The 15,366-nt window shown below is 35.0% G+C and overlaps 1 protein-coding gene across 3 annotated transcripts in view; it reads right to left on the minus strand.

The window, feature by feature from the left end:
• Positions 1-784: 784 nt before the first annotated feature.
• Positions 785-15,366, minus strand: part of LOC117115479 (DIS3-like exonuclease 2) — a 27,216-nt gene continuing 12,634 nt past the window's right edge. For all 3 annotated transcript variants that reach the window (XM_033259317.1, XM_033259316.1, XM_033259318.1), the window contains exons 9-19: positions 13,070-13,182; positions 11,658-11,765; positions 10,784-10,960; positions 10,325-10,461; positions 9,678-9,861; positions 8,493-8,579; positions 7,640-7,787; positions 6,565-6,695; positions 3,880-3,984; positions 3,027-3,203; positions 785-1,940 (exon numbers count right to left, since the gene is read on the minus strand). In XM_033259317.1, the coding sequence (XP_033115208.1) occupies positions 1,911-1,940; positions 3,027-3,203; positions 3,880-3,984; positions 6,565-6,695; positions 7,640-7,787; positions 8,493-8,579; positions 9,678-9,861; positions 10,325-10,461; positions 10,784-10,960; positions 11,658-11,765; positions 13,070-13,182 (1,397 nt within the window). In that variant the 3' untranslated portion in view covers positions 785-1,910. The remainder of the gene's footprint in view (positions 1,941-3,026; positions 3,204-3,879; positions 3,985-6,564; positions 6,696-7,639; positions 7,788-8,492; positions 8,580-9,677; positions 9,862-10,324; positions 10,462-10,783; positions 10,961-11,657; positions 11,766-13,069; positions 13,183-15,366) is intronic.

A 15,366-nucleotide genomic window follows, 5' to 3' on the forward strand; every position in this document is an offset into this window, starting at 1 on the left:
ATTCTCACAACCTTAATAAAACCCACCACAGGATAAATGAGAATTAGAGAATGATTTCATTAACAAGTTTCATTAATTGCAATGACATTTTTTAAAATGGTTGATCAATATGATTTAGTTTTATTTTATTTATTTAGGCACACACAGCAAATGCACCAAGGATTGTCAATAGAAAATATATCAGTCCTACTTGTAGGTGACAATCCCTTTCACAAGAAAACATAATTTAAATAACCTGGTTTGTTGATTGCCAACCTAATCTACTGACCAATCAGTGCCAGGAATACGCACGTGTCCAAGAAACACACATGTTGTCTCACAAACGCACATGATTACAGTATGTACATTTCGTTATGGTTTTGTGGGACAGTTGCAGAACGGTCCTTTAGTTGAGAATGGTACAAGAACTTGATGGTTCATTAACTGATTAATCTGGTTTAGTTCCTTACCATGATAAAATAATCCTGGTTTGACCATTGATTGCCCTTGAGTAATTAGTTGACATGATTAAAATGAACTTGGATTGATGGTTGTTAAACCTGGTTTATTTTAATTAACATGAAGGATCATTGACGGATAATTGATAATTAGTTAACATGATTACTAAAACTTGGTGTTATGGTTAGTTAACCTAGTTTAGCTAGTTAATGATTAATTAGTTTAATTGATTACAAGATGATTGAAAACCTGGTTAGTACAGTATATATAATACGAGCATGCATTTATGGTTGCAGTTCCCTGCAATTAAGTTTAACTGTAATAAGTCACAACTTGACTGAACAGGTCTACATTAAAGTAAAACTTTATTGATTTCATTTCACATTTAAAAAATGAATACATTAACAATCATATGGATGAAGCACACTCTCGACAAAACCCAACATTAACTGAATTGCTTGTTTTTGACCTTTTGACAGGTTCTGCATCAGAATTCTTTACAATTTCTCATACACATGAAAAACAGGTAACTTGTTAACACAAACAGTTAAAATTTTAAAGTGTTTTAAATTTATAATTTATCTAACACCTGACATTTAAAATGTTGAATATTTACCTTTTGGTATTATTTCAGGTTTGCACATGGAACACTATCAATACTACTGTAATTTCAATTTTCAAATTCCTGTGGTTGAATAACAGAGATAACATAGATATTATTAAAACATTTACCATACTGCTAACTTTTGGCCACTAACATCCCTCACTCAATCAAACAAATGCTGTAATACAATTTTACAAGTACTGTACCATAATGTTCCCTATCCCTCCTAATAGTAAGGGTTGTTTGAGGAGCGAGAAATCAACTCTAGCCGCATTTGCACAAGGGTCTTCTAAACAAATTACCAAATCACGAAAGCTTAAGAATAAAGATGTTCCCAAAATGTATTGGTAAACTGTTTTGACCTTTGGAAATTAATATCTAAGTATTATTAACCAAAGCACAATAATAATACAAAAAACATATTTAAAATGTGTTATAAAAAATAAGCTTTAAAAATGTACAGAAAAGCAATCTTTGAGTTAAAATATTATTATACAAGAAATTTTTTAAAGTTGAAAAATCATAATTTGAAAAAAAGCAACACAGTTCACAATACTTTAATGAACAAACTAACTTAGGAGAAATTGCAGTTTTCAATGTTTTGTATTGCATAAGATAAAAATATATTCATTCACCATAAAACTCTGTTCATGTTAAATTCTATACATTTGGACAATAACAGAGGCTCAAAATTGTTAAAACATTAAATTCTTAAAAGGCATGCCATGTCCTGCTTAGATCTTAGTGTACAGAATACCAAGACTGTAATTATTATCTTGAATCATAGAAATCATCAAACTTAACAAATAACAAACTTAAAATCAACCGTTGAATTTTGTTGGCACAGAAGTTTGCGGCATTTTTACAATCATATATCCTCCGGTCTTTTCAAAATTGCCTGAAAATGTAAAATATAGAATGACTATATTTAGTAAGATAAGGTTGTGACAAACCTGAAAAATATTATAGCATAAATGATTTTAAAAATTAAAAAATGATCAGACAGTAAAACAAACAATTTACATATTTAATAATATTTATATTGACGGAAATAATTATGAAAGTATAATACTGTAAATACTTGAATAAGCCCGCACCAAATGTGTTTTTTTTTTCGCTGAGTGGCGCTTTTTCAAGTTAATAAGCACCTGTGTGCAATGAAACACTTTAGAAATGGTAATAAATACAATGTAGCCTATCCAGTGTTCAAAGAATAATTAACAAAATTAAGACACAAGCATATCTTTATAAATGTTAATTTTACGATGATGTAGGGTCTACGATAGGCCTACTGAACTATGGGAATATGTGAGATAGGTAACATGGGAATAAGCATTCAAAGCGTCGCGCCAATTTTTAAAAATAAGCGACGTTCTCGAATAAGCGCAGCACTGAAGCCTCCAAGAATTTTATAAGCGCCTTGGCGCTTATTCAACTATTTACGGTTTATACTCCAAGTATTGAAATATATGCCATCATGTTGGGATTCAATATTTTGACATTAATTATGTCATCCAAATTGAAATAATTATGAGTAATAGAAAACAGAAGCAGTAAGTAAATTTCAAGATTTTGTACAGTACACTTCCAGATGTAATAATGAAGATGGTAGTCATAAGAATAAGATTTTCTTTTTTTTATATCATTTTTATTGTTATTCCAAATTTAGAATTTGAAATTAGACATTTTGGCTTGTCCCCATGGACCAGTGGTGGCCATAATGCAGTGCTAGAACCACATGTCCCCTGTCCCAATGATTTGGATGATGAGAATTACAATGATGATGCTGTCAATCACTTAATGCTATGAAATATTTTAACTTCTTTTACACATGCATCTTGTTTGTAACTCTTGATTTTGGACAAATAGATGAATGAATGACTGATTAAAAGAGAGAGTAAGTGATTGAAAAAATGAATGAATGAATCAATCAATCAATCAATCCACAATTTTATAAAATTACAATAAAATATAAAAATCTCACCTTAAATTTCAGATCTTGGTCGCCAGCTGTTAAGATAACTTTAACTGTCGAAAACACTTTGACCTCTTGTTTGGTTTCAGCAGCGTTTTTCTCATCTGCTGCCCATACCAAATTTAACTGGGGGCACTTTCCGTTTTTACTAAATTTATAACTCACTTTGTCAGCTATTTCAGTCGCCTGCAAAAAATCATTGATTATACCTCTTTAATTAATTTCATAGTAACAAAAACCAAAAAAAAAAACATTAACCACAGAAGCAGAAATAGAATGCAACATGATAAAACTGTATTTTTCTAAATGGTACTTTTTTTGTTTCCGTTTAATTTTAATCACTTTTTAATGTTTGTGTATGTAATGAATTATCTGGTTTTTTTATGTTCACCGGAGAACCTTTTAGATAGTGATTAAGTTAATCCTCAGGCTTTTCGTTTTTTGATAGTGATTAACTAGGTAATCCTCAGGCTTTTCGTTTTTGCCTTTGGCATTTTTATTGTATTTTGTACTGACTTTGCCCGGAAATAAATAAAACCAAAAATACATAAAATAAATTAAAATAAATAAATTAAATTAAATTTACTTAAAATTCCTATATATCGGTAGCTACCACAAGTGTAGTAAAACACCATAATAACAATCAATAAATAAGGAACATGATAAAAATTAGTCAATGATACTCACGATAACTAATTTCTGACAGTGATAAAAAATATAATTATTTATTTATGTAAATTAAAAGGAGTTTCAATGTCTACTGCTAAGTAATCAAAACCAATCAAAACAAAATTAGAAAATTGACAACTAAAAATATAGACGAAAATATGCAAAAATGTTCAATATTGTTGATAGTACTTACATTGCAGTAGACTCTTTTCACAACACCAATACTTAAAATAAGCACATCTACTGACCTATCGAGGACCGCCATTACCATGCCATTCTCTTCCAATGGTCCACACTCCTAAGAAGTAAAAAAAACAAGAAATGCTTCGAAACTTAACAGTACTGTACATTCTTTAAGGCTTATAACAGTATTCAATATATACTTTTTATCATATGTGGCAAAGACAAGCCAAACCGGTCACTCGTGACAAAAATCAATTTTTAGTTACGAATACAACGTTCAACAGTAAAATGAGAGCTATAAAGTGGTAAAAGAATCACTTAAATCCGACATTTCCTTAAGAAGTTACAAGCTATTAAACATACAGCTGTTTAAAGAACAATATTTGAGAAATCAGCCTTCAAAGTTTATGATTTTGAGGCATTTTCCAGGCAGAAATCATCACCAAATTGTTAAATATTAATGTTTTAACATTGAAAAAGGGGAAAATAACAGCATAGCATGGTGTATAGATATACAAAGGTTGAATTAGTGCAATAAAAAAAAATTTACATTCCAGCATGTTCTGGACAGTATCTCTGATACAGGATTTGCGACAAAAGTGACTGGTTTGGTTTGGCTTGTCTTTGCCCCATGTAGCATAACGTTTAGCAGAAATGTATTATGCAATGATTGGTGGCCAGTTGCCCCTTGATGAGGCATAAGCCAGGCATTTCTCTGTGTCGAACAACGGTCGTACAGTGAATCCTACTACGCTCCCTGTGAGTGATAGACGACGCCGCGTACTTTGCTGATTGTCGTAGGATTGTAGGAACAGATCATCAATAAAAACGATCAGTTGCGCGCACGCGTTGTGGCGCTCCGTTTTTCATAGAACCGCATCAGCCGCTGTGAGTGCCGGCCTTAAAGCTTCTGGATAGTCTTCTTTGGACCCTACTACTACTGAGCAGGGTAGGGGTTAAACTCTTCTTTGGACCCTACTACTGAGCAGGGTAGGGGTTAAACTCTTCTTTGGACCCTACTACTACTGAGCAGGGTAGGGGTTAAACTCTTCTTTGGACCCTACTACTACTGAGCAGGGTAGGGGTTAAACTCTTCTTTGGACCCTACTACTACTGAGCAGGGTAGGGGTTAAACTCTTCTTTGGACCCTACTACTACTGAGCAGGGTAGGGGTTAAACTCTTCTTTGGACCCTACTACTACTGAGCAGGGTAGGGGTTAAACTCTTCTTTGGACCCTACTACTACTGAGCAGGGTAGGGGTTAAACTCTTCTTTGGACCCTACTACTACTGAGCAGGGTAGGGGTTAAACTCTTCTTTGGACCCTACTACTACTGAGCAGGGTAGGGGTTAAACTCTTCTTTGGACCCTACTACTACTGAGCAGGGTAGGGGTTAAACTCTTCTTTGGACCCTACTACTGAGCAGGGTAGGGGTTAAACTCTTCTTTGGACCCTACTACTGAGCAGGGTAGGGGTTAAACTCTTCTTTGGACCCTACTACTGAGCAGGGTAGGGGTTAAACTCTTCTTTGGACCCTACTACTGAGCAGGGTAGGGGTTAAACTCTTCTTTGGACCCTACTACTGAGCAGGGTAGGGGTTAAACTCTTCTTTGGACCCTACTACTGAGCAGGGTAGGGGTTAAACTCTTCTTTGGACCCTACTACTGAGCAGGGTAGGGGTTAAACTCTTCTTTGGACCCTACTACTGAGCAGGGTAGGGGTTAAACTCTTCTTTGGACCCTACTACTGAGCAGGGTAGGGGTTAAACTCTTCTTTGGACCCTACTACTGAGCAGGGTAGGGGTTAAACTCTTCTTTGGACCCTACTACTGAGCAGGGTAGGGGTTAAACTCTTCTTTGGACCCTACTACTGAGCAGGGTAGGGGTTAAACTCTTCTTTGGACCCTACTACTGAGCAGGGTAGGGGTTAAACTCTTCTTTGGACCCTACTACTGAGCAGGGTAGGGGTTAAACTCTTCTTTGGACCCTACTACTGAGCAGGGTAGGGGTTAAACTCTTCTTTGGACCCTACTACTGAGCAGGGTAGGGGTTAAACTCTTCTTTGGACCCTACTACTGAGCAGGGTAGGGGTTAAACTCTTCTTTGGACCCTACTACTGAGCAGGGTAGGGGTTAAACTCTTCTTTGGACCCTACTACTGAGCAGGGTAGGGGTTAAACTCTTCTTTGGACCCTACTACTGAGCAGGGTAGGGGTTAAACTCTTCTTTGGACCCTACTACTGAGCAGGGTAGGGGTTAAACTCTTCTTTGGACCCTACTACTGAGCAGGGTAGGGGTTAAACTCTTCTTTGGACCCTACTACTGAGCAGGGTAGGGGTTAAACTCTTCTTTGGACCCTACTACTGAGCAGGGTAGGGGTTAAACTCTTCTTTGGACCCTACTACTGAGCAGGGTAGGGGTTAAACTCTTCTTTGGACCCTACTACTGAGCAGGGTAGGGGTTAAACTCTTCTTTGGACCCTACTACTGAGCAGGGTAGGGGTTAAACTCCATACCAGCGTTTTGATGTAGTTTTTATAAACATTCTACCCATTAAAGGGCCCTATTCGATATAACAGTATGATAATAATGATTGTTCATTATTGAACAGTTTGTTTTGAAGTTCTCTGTGTGAAAAATTCAATTAAGTGTTAGAATTAAGTGAATTAAAAATTCTAACGGTATCTAATTACATTACCTTAATATAGACTGCTAGAAACATCTCAGCGCTCATTTCTTGCACTTTCTTTGAGGCAGTTTTCCTTTCGTTACAATGCTTGGCTTGCAGCTCAATCACTTGGGCATCTCTTGTGGGTGCAGCTGCAGCATCTACATGGAAATGTGGAAGACACAATGTAATGTCAAATGGCCAAGCGGTTAGCAGGGGCGCCGCAAGCTATAGCCATAATATCAGCGCTGGTTCCAACGGCACTCTCGCCTATGGTTCTGGTGGTAGAACAAGTCTTCTCGGATAAGGACTATAAACCGTAGGCCCAGTTTATACAATAGCTCATGTGCACTATAAAGAACCCAGTACTTCGAGACGAGTAGGGGGATACCCCGGTGTACTGGAACAGACAGCCCCTGTGGTGGACGACAAGAGTTGCTGGTACTGGGTTACCGGGTAGCACAGACACGAAGGGATGAAGAAGGGGTGAAGAAAGTCATCAATCGTGTTCCTAGTCTACATATCAATCGCCCTGAGCATCTTACATTAGATGGATGTGCGCTATAAAAAACTACACTATTATTATAATTACGTAAGTTAATAACTGTTGTGATAAGCTGCAGAAGACCATTTCGGTAAATATTTTTTTATAATAATGCAACATCAACAATAATAATAATGACAATAGCAGCAGGTGAAGTGGTTGGGAGACTCAATAATTAAGAAAGACAAATGGAGGTCAAACATTATCAGCTTAAGTTACATTTACACTAGACAGGATTACGACACGACAACGATATATTGCAGATGATGAAGAATAGAAACTATGCAATGATATTTCGTTGTTGTGTCTAGTGTAAATCTAGCTTTAGATGGATGGATACATGCTAAGCTATGGTGTAAAAATATAATAACATACATTTACATTATCAGCTTAGATGGATACATAAGTTATGGTGTAAAAATATAATAACATACATTTACATTATCAGTAGATAGATGGATACATGATAAGTTATGGTGTAAAAATATAATAACATACATTTTAAATAATCTAATATAAAATGTGATTGGTACAACCGTATAAACTTAGCTAGGCACTTACAAACTGATGCTGCTAACAAACGATGCACAATGATGTCAGCGTAGCGTCTGATTGGTGACGTGAAATGAGTGTAAAAAGGGACATTCAAAGCATAGTGTCTGTACGCATTCTCATCGGGAACAAGACCTGTGCAGAAGTACTTTGCAAGCTGAATGAAGAAAATACAACACCGTGTATGCAAAAGTATGAAAAATGTGAAACAAAAGATATGACTGAACCTCAGAGATTAAATTTTTTTTAAATTTTTCATTTCAATACAATATACAGTGGTTTCTCTGGTATAACATCCACCCCCCCCCCCAAAAAAAACACAACATTGGGCCGATTTTGGAGGTAGTTTTAATTATCTTCTTTTCAATCAAAAGGAATTTTAATCGCTGCATACCTAATTCAGAGACAATATTTGATAAAAGTCAGCTAAGCTATTCATTCAAATTATACCCTGGGCTTTCATCCAAGGAGAGGCTAGTACGTACAACTGAGCGTAAAAAATGGGGTGGGGTTATCCCGAGGTGAGCTTTACACGAGAGGAAAAACAGTATATATTGTAAATAGCACACACATCCAGAAGACGTGCTCGAGGCTTTTTTGCTCTCTAATCAATGGATACAAGATCTTTTATGCACAACTTGCAACCTCCTCCGACCCTCTAGGGAGCATTCCTAGTTATGTGCTGCATATAATTAGTACTACCAATTTCATTCCAAATCATTCACTAGGTACCCATTTATACTCCTAGGCAGGCAGAGGAATGCACAGATAGTGTCTTGCCCAAGGCCACAGCAGTGGCCATTAGCCGGCCAGTCGATGGGTAATTAGGTCAGTCATTTATTTGGTTGATACTTAAACTCACCTGCATTGGTTTTGAACATAAGTTGACTAGAATCTGTGTTCGTGCCTTAGAATATGCGTCTTCACCAGTGTACATTTGTAAAGATTCCTAGACATAACATATATTGAAATATTATTAGTAATCATTGATATTATCTTTATGTAAAAAACTTACAACACATTACACAACTTAAGTAGTTTCAATGGGACTATAGTGTTTGAAAGAGGCAGAGTGACACTTTTGGAAGCAGGGGTGATGTGGAAGTGACAACCGCAGTTGGCAAAAAGCTAGAAATGTACATTCTCATTGTCCCTAAACATGATTAATACATGCAACAAAATTCAGACATATCTCGTAAAAATGTAGAGAATGTCAGAAATCAAAATGAGATGAGGAGAAAGTGTTAATGATGAAAAGCGATGTGTCAAGAATGAGATTCGGTAAATTTAACTACCAAGTTTACATCTCGCAGCTTTTCACTGGGGGGCTTTCAGCGGCTTTATTATTTTTATCATTATCTATTGCAGAAATTAGGGTACACATTTTTTTTAATTTATTAATTTCCATGCTCAAGTTAATAATTTGTATGTTACTGCAAAATTAGCAAGGTAATTTTGAAATCATTTTTTTTATGATTTGTTTTTATTTTACTTTGACAATACATCTTTAAAGACAATAAGTTTTTATTCATGTTTTCTTTATAATATCTTATTGTGTTGTACTTCCTAGTTACATTTTCATTCCGTGTCTGATTTGTTTTTTCTTCAAAAATTATCGTTTTTCTTTTATTTTATTATTTTCATTATCTTTATAGCACAATCTTGTATTGAAATTTCACAAAAGTTACATACTAAATATAAACAAAACATGGTACTAATCAACTCCATTACCTGAACCGAAGAACTGAATAGGCCAAAACTTTTTCAAGGTAATAACGACTTTATATTGTTTTATTAAATTTTAATGCTTCCTTTTATATTACTAGCAGCCTCATTGGGCAGTACGCAAAGATACAGAAGTATTGTAATGGTATAAATCATGATGAATTAAATAGACTGTTTTGCATCAACCTGATTGATAGGCGCCAAAAATAGCTTGAAAAACCTAGGGGTTTTGCAAGGGTTCTTACTCAAAAAAGAGCTTAATGCAATTTATACACTTCAATGATGATAAAATTAAGAAGTAGGTGTGAAAATGGCTAGAGACCTGTATAGTTCCAGCAGTAGTAGCATCTATTGACAAGCCCATCTCAGCACACATGTCCACCAACTGTTCGATCATCTTTTGTTTGGGCTCACTGTGTCGTCGCAGCAACGCTTGCTTTGGGAAACTCTGGTAGATCCTGACAGCAGCGGCCATGTTGGCTAGTAACATGAATTCCTCAACTAGTCTACGCAAACAAACCAATAACATTATTCATATCAATAATGATAACAATTAAAATAATCATTATAACTTTGTAACACTGAGTAAAGCGGGTTGAATACAAGGTTTAATAATAAGTAATTACTATAGTTGCATATCGTAAGTGGAAATTAGTTTAATGGATGAGAATTCCTGAGGGCCTGCAAAGGCACAAAGGAATTAGATGATGTATTTACTTTACGTACTTCAAAGCCGTGAGTCCACAACCACCTCAGCCCCACCATTGTGGTGTAACATAGAAAATAAAACTTAATTGCCTTTGATGTATTTACTTTACTTTATTTACTTCACTTCAACAATTATTTTTCTTAATACAATTTAGGCCGGGGATGCTATCGCACCGTCTGCACCTCCCTGCATCCACCACCGATACTGTAACTGTGTTTGATTAAAACATACCATGAGCTTATTTTAACAGCGCCACTGACCTATTGCTGTCTCTAAGCTGATAAACACTGTACCCAGAGGGCAAACCAGTTTCTTTATCAATCGTAAAAGATAGTTTGACTTGATCCAGCCTTAGAGCACCCTCTTCAAATCGTTTTTGACGAAGACGATTAGCAATCTACAGTAGAAGAGGCCAACAACAGAAGAGATAAGACGAAAATGATTTTGAAAATTGAATAAAATTAGAAAAAATAAATAATTTTGTAAATTTTTTTTTTATTCCTAATATAACTATGATAAATGTGAATTCATCCATGTAGCTTTCATATTTTTGGCACAACAAAATAAAAGATAACCAGCATCCTGATTTCCAATGCACTTCTCATATACTTCGTGAATCATATGCCTACCAGGGTAGGGCGCCGCCAGCGTTCCAGATAGGCCAATGTAAACATTGCAAGGTTTCTATTAATCATAAGTTTACATTTTTTTCACAATACCTTCTGCAAGTTTAATACGCTTCTTTTAACATCCTCAACACCATACCGATTGGAAATTTCAGGTAACTCGCCATCTGCAAACTCCTTATCTGGATGCTCTATCATATCCTGAGCATGGGCATAACTCAGCTTCACACATGACCGAATCACAGTCCGACCACACCACTCATTTTCAATCTAATAGAACAAATCAAAAGGACTATAATGTTACTTTACATGATATCACTTATAAATTTAGGCAATGGTTATTGTTAGACCAGTCTTAAACAGATTTTTAATTCTGATTGGATGTTAAATTGAATGTATGGATTAGAGTAAGCCAATAAAATGCGATAAAAAAAATGTCTGTGCTAAAAATCTCCCAAAAACATTCAATTAAAACACTGCATATATAACATGTAGAAGCAAATAATCTATCCAAATAAACGTTAGGATGGCCAATGCCTAATATTTTGGTCTGACAATACGATTTGGGCCATACTAAGCCATAAAAACTCTCCGTGTGAACACTACCATGGATTTTATATTCCGGGACCCTGACCGAAGCTCTAGTCGACCCCTCGGTTCAGACCCTCAGTGGGACATGTCGGACACCTCTCAGAAAATTTTTGGGAACATCACTGGTCATACTTGGCATGATGCGCTATCTAATATACCAGAATTTTATATAAAAGAACCAAATACAGTAATGTATTGATTTTACTCTAAATCCAGTCCATTATAATCCTGCAAAGGCAAAGCTTCCCCTTTCATCACTTCAACAAGAATGAATTTCTGACAGATACACAACTACAATTAACTCCCCTTTACAGTATTAATTACATAATAGTTAGTGTAATATTATAGACAGACTGTTGTGAAAACAATAGCTTACAATTCCATCTGGAGTTAGTGTCCAAATAAAAGAAAATGCTAATCGATCTTGGTACGGATTTAAGCTACACAATTTCTCGCACAATAATCTGGGAAGCATAGGAATTACCTGAAGTCAAAATGAGAAAGAAATTTTTTTTAAAGATAAATAATTAACACTCTGCCCGCCAAACACGAAGATCTCCGTGTTTCGTAACACAACTCTTGACCGCCAAACATGGAGATCTCTGTGTTTCAGGTTTTTTTACGGAATTCGATAGATGTGGGTACAGTAATTACTGACATGTACTAACAATTTGAACACTATATTCAGTCTGGACCATACGTATTTCACTATTTGTTTGTTTACATTAGTGTAGAGCGGTATTGATTTACTTTCACGAGATCGCGATTATCTCAGCTTGCAAAATTGCTTATATCTCCAAAAGTGAGTCATTTTCATTTTACTGTTACAGGTCACAGATTGTGATTAGAATAAAGTGTTTGGTACCATTGTAAAGCTAAGATATTTGTAGTTCTTGTAGCATTCACTACATGTCTATCTGATCACATACACACTCGCAATGAGCTTGGGAAAAAAATTTGCTAAAAAATCTGGCGGTGGCTGATACTATTTTATCAAACCCCTGGCGGTCAGAGTGCTAAGAAGGATAAAGAGAATACCAAGAGAACATACTGTAAAAATAGGAGGAAATATTAATGAATGGAATGTGCAAAAAAAAAACAATGAAAAAAAATATAAATATGTCAGTAAGTTTGTAAATTAGGTATTGGCTATAGAATTCTCAATTTATAACCGAGTAAAAAATATAGCTGTACTGCTACATTCCGTCCCATTATCAGTGGATCTCACCAGGCAATGAAGCTAGGAGCTAGATATTCAAGCCTGAATAGCGTTGCAAACAATATTTAGCTCCCAGCTTCAAAGCCTATTGAAAATTCATTGATGGTGGAATGAAAGGTAGCAGTATGTACAGCATATATTTTTTATTTTAAAGTTCAACACGAAAACACCCTAAACTTTAAAAATATAATTACTCAACTTCAACACCTATAACTTTGGCTATTCTTCTTGCTTCTTATACTGAAGACCCCAGTTTATCCATGGTTGGGTTTTTTTAAATTAATGTTCAATCACTTTGATCGTCAAATATTACCCTTGCAAAATAAGGGACAATGTAATCATTACACGTTGGTACTAGCACGGCATTACAACTGCCTAGGGCAACTAGAACCCCAGCCAAAATTTTGTCACGGAATGTCCTCCTCCGAGTACAGTTCTGTACAAAGTTTAAAGCAGTAGTTGAAAGCTTGCTCGTTATGCTTTAACGCTTTTAACTCACACAGACCCCCACCCAACACGATGAAAAAGGTTGGGATGCTGTGTAAGATGCTGCCTGATTTGACCTTTACCTTCTGCACAAGGTAGACACTTGTAGCTCTTTGACTTGCTACTTCATCAAGGGCACATTTTTCAGGTATAAAATAGCTAACGTCTGCGATATGTACTCCAACTTCAAAGTTACCTGCAAATTGATGAAATAAAGAGAACTTCAAATATTAATATATTTTTTTAATTACTCTCCCAATTTCACAGTGAATCTTTTTAAATGCTGACAATTATATTTAACTAACTTTCTGTGTATCTTGATATAATTTTTGATTTTTTACTCATATGTAACAAGGAAAACAAATCTCATGACATCGTTATGACAATTAAAGAACAATCTGAATCTGATTTAAATTGTTTAAATTGACATGTGTTTAAAAACCTGAATAAAAGCCCAATTAGCCTAATCTGGAGAAGAGGCCCATCTAGAATTGAAGCCCTCCTCTTTAGTTTGCAAAAATAGCCTGAAAAAGAAGCCTGTCTCGAAAAAGATAACATGAGATTCTTTTTGGGATAGCATAGTACATAGACTGTACAACTTACAAGAAACAAAATAAATTAAAAACACGCTTGGTTCAATCACACAGTAGCTTAGGTGATTTAAAGTCAAGCGCCGGAGGAAAAAAATGTTTTCATATGTTGTAGTTAACTGATTTTTTATAAGACAGAAAAAAATTGTTTGACGAAAAACTGGGAAAGGTAAATGAGACACAGATTTTTGAATAATTAAAAACTGGGGGAAAAGGGGTGTTTTTACACCTTTTTCCCCAAATTTATAAATATTTAAAAATCTGTATCAAAAAAGGCCATCTCAAAAAGAAGCCCATCTTGAAAAGAAGCTCATCCAAAGTTCACAAAAGTAAGAAAAAAAAAAGATTCCCCGGGCGCGAATTTTTTTTTTTCGTGAAGAGCCAAGCATAGGGAAACATATAAAGCGCTCTGATTGGCTAATAAAAAGATGACATCATCGCACTTTCAACCTGATTTCAGTGCTGTGTGCGAAGTGATTGATTCATCCATCCCAAGAAGACTAAAAATGTTTAAACATCACGCGCAATCTCGAGACAACTGTAAAGATGGATCATCACGAAAAAACAGTTTGCGGTCCTCTTTTGCAGAGTTGTGAAGTATGCAAGTTTAACTCGCCAACTGAAGACTACCACTTTCTCGGAGTAAAGGTTTAAGTATTTATAATTATAATATTATTTCTAAATCAAGGAGATGACTAAAGGAGAAGGTGTGTTGTGTCTGTACCCACCCTCCACATCATAAATACTGTACTAGAGATATAGGGATGTATAGTGGTAGGCCTAGTCTAGTGGCCTAGCTAGTTTATTTTATAGCAGTGTAGCTGGTATATAGTAGAATAGTAGCCTAATAATAATAATAATAATAATAAGAATAATAATAATAATAATAATAATAATAATAATAATAATAATAATATAATAATGACAATCAATAGTAATGAGAATAGAAATAATAAAAATGATAACAGGGGTCTAATAATAATAATAATAATAATACTAATATAATGAAAATAATAATAAATAATTAAAATAAAAAGGATAATAATACTTATTATTATTACTAGGCCTATGTTACACTTTTTCTTTAAAATAACCAGTAAAATTTTGCCCTCGCTCAGTGTTCTTACGTTTTGGATGATTTTAGGTTCAAAATCTACACTTTTCAAACAAACATCAACAATTATTATTTTACAGCTATATATTACTTTACTCTACTATAAAGGGTATTATTATATTCACACCTACTGAAAATAAGGCCTACAGATAAATTTGTTGGTTTTTCTTTACAAAAAATAAATTTAAACCACATTTGACATTTTAACTCAGCCAGACTAGGTCTAGACTAGGCCTATGGACCTATAAAATATATTAAAATTATTACTACTGTATTTGTAAGTCTGTTATTAGTTGTTTCGGAATATGCATACTCAAATTGTTCTAAATAATACCCAGTACGTCATTAGTTTTTCACCGCTCATCGTGGGTAATCTGCAATGCCAGTTTTGACACATGATGTCATATGCACATTGTGGCACTTCATTGGGTGATGGTGACGTAATGCTATTTAGTGTATAAGAGACAGATCACACAGTAGCTTAGGTGATTTAAAGTCAAGCGCCGGAGGAAAAAAATGTTTTCATATGTTGTAGTTAACTGATTTTTTATAAGACAGAAAAAAATTGTTTGACGAAAAACTGGGAAAGGTAAATGAGACACAGATTTTTGAATAATTAAAAACTGGGGGAAAAGGGGTGTTTTTACACCTTTTTCCCCAAATTTATAAATATGTA

This window comes from Anneissia japonica, unplaced genomic scaffold (genome assembly GCF_011630105.1).
Source record: "Anneissia japonica isolate Jap-2015-1 unplaced genomic scaffold, ASM1163010v1 scaffold287847_len925385_cov155, whole genome shotgun sequence".
Taxonomy (NCBI): Eukaryota; Metazoa; Echinodermata; class Crinoidea; order Comatulida; family Comatulidae; genus Anneissia; species Anneissia japonica.